The sequence below is a fragment of the Sinohyriopsis cumingii genome, chromosome 1, assembly GCF_028554795.1.
Source record: "Sinohyriopsis cumingii isolate HCF-2022 chromosome 1, ASM2855479v2, whole genome shotgun sequence".
In the NCBI taxonomy this organism is placed as follows: Eukaryota; Metazoa; Mollusca; class Bivalvia; order Unionida; family Unionidae; genus Sinohyriopsis; species Sinohyriopsis cumingii.
Window position 1 is genome coordinate 2,895,870 of NC_142961.1, and position 8,551 is coordinate 2,904,420.

The 8,551-nt window shown below is 38.7% G+C and overlaps 1 protein-coding gene and 1 long non-coding RNA gene across 5 annotated transcripts in view; one reads left to right on the forward strand and one right to left on the reverse strand.

Moving 5' to 3' along the window:
* Window positions 1-2,097, reverse strand: part of LOC149806323 (uncharacterized) — a 27,604-nt gene extending 25,507 nt beyond the window's left edge. For 2 of the 4 annotated variants that reach the window (XM_089951600.1, XM_089951591.1), the window contains exon 1: window positions 148-2,097. In XM_089951600.1, coding sequence (XP_089807726.1) covers window positions 148-1,519 — 1,372 coding nt within the window. In that variant the 5' untranslated portion in view covers window positions 1,520-2,097. The remainder of the gene's footprint in view (window positions 1-147) is intronic. The other 2 variants (XM_089951574.1, XM_089951582.1) reach the window with 2 other exon arrangements.
* On the forward strand, window positions 1,255-5,981 carry LOC149806324 (uncharacterized). The gene is made up of 2 exons (XR_016420029.1): window positions 1,255-1,284; window positions 5,652-5,981. It is a non-coding gene; the product is annotated as an uncharacterized LOC149806324 (long non-coding RNA).
* Window positions 5,982-8,551: the final 2,570 nt, after the last annotated feature.

Below are 8,551 nucleotides of genomic sequence, written 5' to 3' on the forward strand. Positions count from 1 at the left end.
AGGTACAAAACTGTCTTCTTGCCATAATGTACACTGCCTTCAAAATTCTGAATATTAACTGAATTTTTAAGAAACGTACTAACAAAACTTGCTAACTTTTATGATTATCAAAATTGGCTGAGAGAAAGAACTTGGTATATATTTTACCTGAGAACAGCACTGAAATATCAAATGCATCTTTCAAGTCTGCTAATTTGTTCTCTGTGGTTCCGACTACTGATGATACCTTTTTTGTGGTTCTGACTACTGATGACACCTTTTTTGTGGTTCCAACTACTGATGATTCCTTTTTTGTGGTTCTTATTACTGATGACTCCTTTTCAAGATCCTGCACATCAGTGTCTTCAAACAAATTTTCACAGGTGACGTCTAAAGATTGTTTCATTTTTTCTGTTGGTAGTTCATTAATATCAGATGTGAATCTATCATGTGGTGTCTCCAATCCGTCCTCATCATTCTCTGCTGAGAGTGAACTTTGTGATTTTTCTGTTGCTAGTTGCATGCCTTGCAACCCCTGAATTTCTGGAATCTTGATAGAATAGTTCAAATCAGATTCGAGATATGCATCACCCTTACAACATGATGACATTAATTTATGTTGCATATGTACGCTTTGTATCGAGTGTGCTTCTTTGCTTTGAGAGATGGATGATGTTGATATGTTACCCCTATTTATGCCCATTAAACTCTCTGTTTCTCCCGATAATTGAACATCAACACATGTATTTTTGTTCTTGTTTACTCCACCAAATTTTACAAGAGAGTTATCTTTAAACAGTTTATCACTCTCCACATCAAAGTTTTCTGTAGCTGAGCCAGTTAACATTTCTAATGTTGTTGATAATTCGCATGTAACATCTGCTCTAATGTTTGTGATCATACTTTTATCAGAACGTTTTACCAATCGTAAGGGTTCACTTTTACATGCATCTGTAACAACTGTTTGTCTTACAAAGTCTGTAACTCCCTGAAGCAGAGAAGGCGACAAGATTGTGCTTTTCTTTTTAAGTTCCATGGATGAAGGAAGACCAGTGACAACAAACTTCATCATTACATCACTGTCGTCAGGTTTTATATCTTCATCTAAAATTTCATCACTAACTTTTCTCTTCTGACCAGCATTCTTTGGTAACATTTCCTTTTCTAAGTCATGAACTTCGCTGACAGTGTCTAAATTTATCCATGGCACTTTCTGAAACCCAATATCAGTTGAAACCAGTCTGTCCTCATTTTGACTCTGGTTGCTCATGGGCAGTTCCGATGGTTTGGGGCTACTTGCTGATGGTAAAGACAGTTTGGGTATCTTTGCTGATAATATAAATGATCCCAATGGTGGAGATCTCTCACTAGCCATCATAGAAAATCGGGAGCAGTTTTCATGCCAAACACAAGAAAAAAATGTACCAAAAGGTGCTGGCTGACACACACAAATAGATCTGTTAAATATTAAACCAACCTTTATAGACAATAATACACTTTTTTTAAACGCTCTAGGTTTCCTTTTCATTACTGTGAACATAAGTCTTATAAAACAAGGCAGGAATATATTTAGTAGTGAATATATGCATGAATACTGTCTGCCATAATTTCCATTGCAACTCTGGTTATTACTTTAGTATTAAAGACACAAAGGCTTAGCTGCAAATCTACTGTCTCGCACAGTAGCGGTCTTTACAGTAATGCGTTAGACAATATGACTATCGTGACAAAGTTTCCTTCCCATTATGACCATTACTGTGAAGTTCCTGCGATAGCAGAGCCTGGGGATCAATTACAATGTTACATATTTCTGACAGTGTACAATTAACAAAGCAAGATCTATCCATTTTACATATTGCGAATGCTTCTTCACATCGAACGTAAACGCACATTTTTGTTGACTTCTGACACCTGGTAAGCTCCAATAGGCGTGTTTGAATAAACAATTCTTTAACTCGTCGTCGTTAACTCAAGAAACCGAATGAATGGTTTTGTCAGGTGTATTACTCAAATTACCCACGAAAATTACAACAAAGAGATTTGCACTCCTTGATAAGAAAATAATCTTACAGTTATGTAACTATGTCATTTATAATGTTCCTCACGTGTTATTTTACCCTTATCCTCAGTACTCGTATTTACTAATCAAACTCGTCCGACGTGTACCGCATCAAAGGACTCACGGTACTAATTCAACTGCAATAGTAAACATATCGAAACACGATCATATTTAGAATTCAATAACTTAACATTTCTGGGTGCTGCTGATGAGACCTATAATTCTCCATGCACAGCTAACCTTGGTGCAAGCTTATGTGTGGAGAACACCATATGAGCCGCAGCATTTTGTTTATCTACATGTGCATGAAACACATGTTATTGATTCTGTACCAAATGAATCAGGTGTTACTTTCATTATTGAGTACTCCTAAGTCAGCCTGTAAAGATACTAAAATTGCATCAACGGAATTTTGTCTATATTTTTTAAAATTACATATAGGATAATCTCTCAAAAGATATTTTTACTAAAATTTTAATTTTCATTATTAACCAATTATGGACCACCAAACCAGTAAATACTCTATTATTTGTCACCCATTTCTAGACTGGTTCACAGTTCTTCCGTATAATTAGTACCGTGTGTCCTCTCAAAGCAAGCAGCTATGATAGGAAGATCAATGAGGCCGGTAGGTAATGTATTGCTACTTGAAATATCTACGCGCAAGTACACAAAAGTATTTATATAAATAATTTCCAAAATATTTTAAGATTTATGACATTAAATGGTTCAATTTCAATATTGAAATATAATATTTTGTAGGACACAGTCACGTTAGAGAATACAGTTAAATTTGTGATGTAAAAGATTTAACAAATCTAAAAGGTTTGATTTCATACAATGATTTGTTGATGCCAGATCTGCTGAAGATAAACTATAAGATGCCAAACTGGACCTGGGATTGTGTACCCATGACAGGCATGACTACTCAACTACAAGATGCCAAAACGGACCTGGGAGTGTGTACCCATGACTGGCATGACTACTCAGTTAGCCAGTTTAATCCATTAACAGTACAGTAGACCGTCTACATTTTTGCGAACTGGTGTAGCAGTAGTTATTTCTTCCACCCCGGTGAAGTTGGAGAAGTAGTGTGAAGTACGGCTTTTGCTCCACTGACCTCTACCCCCATAACATGTTTAGCCCATTACAAGAGCGCACTTTTTAAGCTCTGAGTTACCATGATTTTGTTTTTAACCAACTTGCAGCATCTTGTCGACAAATTTGTATCTCGACACCAAAATCCAAGCACAAACACCAATAAAAAAAAAACAAATCCAGACACACACAAAAAAAGTCAAACAAAAACTAAAAACACAAACACCAGACCCAAAAATCAAACAGAAACACCGAAAATAGAAACCAGACACCAAATCAGAAACCACACACACTCCGAAAATCAAAATAAAAACAAAAACACCAAAACCAAACTCCAAATCAAAAACCAGACCCAAAGACATCGAATCAAACACAAGGCAAAGACATAAAAGCAAACAATAAAATCCACAAACTCGCCCTAATATACAACAAACAAACAACTGGATAAATAGTTTAGCCTATATATAAAAAATGGAAAACAAGGTCGCTCCAAAATGCGAGGCAACTTTTTGCGAGGCACCGCATGCATGGGTTTCATGTCTGGTTGTTGCAAGGGCGGGCGAAGGTGAAGGCGCTGCGGTGAAGGACTTCGGAGATTCAAGTTGTCAATTTGCTCTTAACAATTTTGAACTGATGTAAAAAAAATACAATTAAAAAAAAATTAAACAAGTTTTTTTTTACCAGTTCTAAAACTATACACATTGTCACCTTGTGCGACTCTGCCTAACATTTCAGGATTTTAACCACCTTATAGTGCCTAGTTTATTGAAGGGTTGTTGTTAGTTTCCTTCCGGTTATTGTGGGGTGATAGTTTATGTCAAATTGGTTACTGCCTTGTGCAGTGGGACCTGATCATCTGGGCTTATGACCACCTTATAGTGTTAAGTCAGTTGGGTCGGGTCATATTGCTAGTTGCTTTAGGTGCACCAGGCATTGCCACCTTATGTGACGGAACCTGATGATCTGATCTTAGGGCCACCTCTTATTATCTAAGTTAGTGTACTCGAGACTGGGGTATTTGTTATTATACGTTTTCCTAATGCGACGGTGAAGGAAGAAGAGCGAGATGTTAAGGAAATGTTAGAGTAGGATCGTCTGGTTGGTTTCTGTGTGTAAACTTTGCATTTAGATGGCTGATTATCCCTAGCTAGTGTTAGGTTTAAGGCGTTTCCACCTATCTGGACTGTTTATACGGGTTTGGGGTTTAATAATTTGCACACCATAGTCTTACGACCCCTCCGACTAATTGTTTGGTTGTGGTTTGGGTGGTGAAGTGGCATTGTGGGCTGCAGCATTTGGGTTGGCTGATTATCCCAAGCCAGTGTTAGGTTTAAGGTGTTCCCGCCAGTCTCGGCTGTTGTAGCTAGGGAGATTGTGTTGTGGGATATTCCTAAAGCACGTTGTTTGTGAGGTGTATTTATTAGATTGCTCAGTTTCCTCAGCTACTCTCTAAGTTTGTGCTGTACAGCTAAATTTATTTTAAATTAAAAACATTCCGAATGTCTGGAGCTTGTTGCTGGGGAGTGATTTGAGGTGTATTTCTTTTGTTGTCTCCCCCCCCCCCCCCCCGTTTATACGGGTTTTTATTCAATAATGTATATACCCTTGCCACATTTTGATTTATTGTCATAGCTATAGAACAGGGTCTTACAAACTCTTCGACTGTTTTCTTGTCGCTCCGGTGGTGAAGTGAGCATTGTGGTCTGCTGCAGTTACCTTATATGTTGGTAGCTAGGCGTTATATTTGTCTCTTTTCCCAATGGCGGAAATAAACTCCATGATGTTTTTATATGTAGAGTTGATGTTTCGGTTTCCTGGTAACATCATTTCTGGTGAGTGGGTAAACATGTGATTTTGTGCTGTTCTTAGGTGGTCACTTAAAAATGTTGATCCCCGTCCAGATTGCAAGGCTTATTTCAATACTGGTGTGATAATTATGAGTAAATCCTTTCACTTTACACTCGGTGTGCACCTCTTCTTGTTGGTCACGGTATTCGTAGCTGTAAATTTTTGGACTGCCGCTAGCAAAACTTACAAATGTGCCATCGGGGTGCTCGTCCGTCCAGGTTCCTAAACGGTCTCCTTCGATTTCAGGGTAATGATGATCATCAGGACGCTGAAGGTAGATACAAATATCTGTGTCAGAGTGCAGGACACGATCTCCTAACTGGCAGATTTCATCAACATACGTTCTCAAAGGGAGGGGAATTTCTACACATGGCATTGCCTTTGTTAAATTCAGTCAAATGTCACAATAATTTTGGGGATGAACAAAGGACATTGATTCAGGCTCACTCGTCATATTTGAATGGATCAGAACTAACACTTTAGCTCTTAATTTGTGTGTGCGTGCGTGCGTGAGTGGCGAGACGGTATGATGTTGTCTTTTACTTTCTTCTAGTTTCTCCCCGGAACCATTTCATCTTAAATGCTAAAATTTCGTTTTACTAGGTCTCTCACGCATCAGGTCACCATATAAGATTAATGTCTTAGAGTTGTTAGCATATTCATTCAGGTCTCAAACAGTTATGAAGATGGAGGAGTCAACACAGACCGACCTGCTGGTCAAAGATTTGCTACGAGTCATACGAAGGCGTAATTCACAGGCGAAAATATCTATGATTTGATGAGAGGCATAGAAAAGTGTACTGATGAAGTTTACTCTATCTGTGGAGAGAGATTCAGAAGAAGAAAGTGATGACGAGGAAGAACATGTACCAGTGAAAATATGGAAATGGAAAAATGGACAATTTGAGTCAGTGTGTGGCCTATAACCTCAAACGGGCAATGTATGTGATGTGAAATTTCACTGTAACGTCTAAAAAGAGAATATACCAGAAAGTGTAAGTGTCTCTTGGTCTTGATTTTTGTAATAAGAATGGCGTATATTGTTTTTGTATTGTCATAGCATCTCTCTGGATCATGTTTTAGTTCGAATTGAAACGGAAGAGATACTTTCCTTCACGTACGCACTTCAGACATGCAAGTGAGATCAAATTTACGTCTGTTCATCCATCAATGTTATGTCTTGATTTTTTCTAAACTCTTGAAATACGTTCTCACACACGCATACACGGACACCATAGAATGATGGGTTAAAGGGGTTTGAAGTCTGTGTGACGTGTGTGTGTATTTTTATTTGTGTTTGTTTGCTTGTGCGTAAGTGTGTATATTTTTGTTTGTGTGCGTGTGTGTGTTCGTACGTGTGTGTAGGTGTGTGTGTGTATTTTTATGTATGTGCGTGAGCGTTCGTGTGTGTGTATTTTTTTGCGTACGCGTACGTGTATGTAGGTGAGTGTATTTTTTTGTGTGTGCGCGTACGTGTGTATTTTTATGTGCGTGTACGTGTGTGTGTGACTTTTTCTTTGTATAAACCCCCTTTTCCTACACTCATGAGTGTTTGTTTTGTGTGTATGTGGAGTAGTATAATAGTAGTGAATAGGGATAGTATAGCCTCAATGGGAATTAGCATTAAAAACACCCCTGGGAACATATAGCCTCAATGGAAATTTAACATGGAGAAAAATCGTGGGAACATATAGCCTCAATGGGAATTTAACATAGAGAAAAATCGTGGGACGATATAGCCTCAAGAGGAATTGAACATGGGAATTGGGACTGTATAGCGTCAAAGGAATTTAAACAGGGTGGGACTGTATAGCGTCAAGGGAAATTGAACATGGGATTTTCTTTTTTTAATTTTTTTTTAAAAAGGGGTAGGCAATGGAAAGGCTATCTCTTTTCGAGAAATATGGCTGGCCCTGAAAAGGGCCTTTGGGTTTATGTTAATGTATTCATTAACATAAAGGGCACCGCATTGGTCTTCTTCATGTCCTTAGGCTGCGTCTTACTGTTGGTCTGTAAATCAGCACTCTTTTCAGGCATCCTTGTCTTTCAACGTAGATCCTACGTATCCACAGGCTGGTGTTTGTCCTGTGGACAACGGTCAACTTGGATCGGACATACATGAGCAAGTCTGTCCGAAACATCATGGAAGACACAAGGGTGGATGACTCAACTGTGGTCCACATCTTGAAGCGACGAGAACAGGTGAATCAATGCAGTGAACTGCGCTTATTTATAGGTACAGGAAGGACTGAAACGGATTGAATTCATTCACCAATCCGAACACGCGTTACAAAATTCAGTCAGCCCGCATCCAATCCGAAGAGAGCAGTCTGTGACGTCACGTAGTCTATATAGATTCGCTAGCGCTTGTGTGCAGTCAATCTATGCGACAGTGATTCAACATGACGGAAACTCAGAAAACGATCCAATGGGGTGCACCAGCAGGGGAGACCGCCCAAGGGAACCCGGACTTACTTTCAGAAGAGGTGAATTGGGATTTTGTGGATTTTCTCTCCTCGCAAGAATTTGTTCCGGAACCTTCGTTACCTTCTTCATTACCGCAAGTGGAGAATTTTAGACAGAGACAGAAAGAAGAATTGGAGAAATTTATACACCGACAAAAGGAAGCGGAACAGGCTTTTCTCCTACAGCAGCAAGAAGAAGAGGTAAGAAAAAAACAACAGCAACAACAGCAAGAAGAAGTAGCAGCAAAGAAACAAGAGGGTGAAAATCAAACGGTCACGGTACTGTTGGACATTTTAGCGGAGTTAAGAAGTCTGAAACAAATGTATCAGACTTCTTTATTACGACCGAAGAGAATACGACCTTCCCGAGCTAAACACGTCAACCCTGTGACTAAGCCTACCGTACCACCCTTAGTGATTTCAACCCAATCATCATCAACATTACGCAGTTCAGAAGTAGGCCTTGGCCGTGGCAAAGGCATAAGGCAGTTAAAGTTGATTGGTTAAACTCACCCCTACACCGAAATAAAAAAGGCCCTTTTCAGGGCCAGCCACATTTCTCGAAAAGAGATATCCTTTCAATTTGCCAATAACTCAAAGAAAATATTAAACAGCCCATTTTACCCTTATAGTACGTGTCTGTGTATGAGTGCGTGAGTGTACGTTCTTATTTTAAAATCAAAACTCAAAGACACTTGCCTTATATCATTAATTTATTCTTTTATCATTGTTACAATCCAATTCACAATTCACCACAGAACACTTTAATTAAAAGTTCATTGATTTCTTCTTTTCTCCTTGTTTAGTCTCTCTGTTTTTTGAATTTCTTCACCGTCACACTCTTTCCTCTTCTTCCTCCTCGCTTTCTTCCCTTCTTCTTTTCTTCTCCTGTTTCTTTTTCTTCACCTGTCTTCTTTCTTCCTCAGAAGAATCCCTCTCTTCCTCTGAAGAATCCCTCTCTTCCTCTGAAGAATTCCTCTTTTCTTCTGATTCCTCTTGTTTCTTTTTTGGGCAATCTGGAGACCAATGTCCTTTTTCTTTACAATAATAACAGGTATCTTGACTTTTGTCTTTTTTAGCCCCTGTTTTCTTTCTTTTTTGA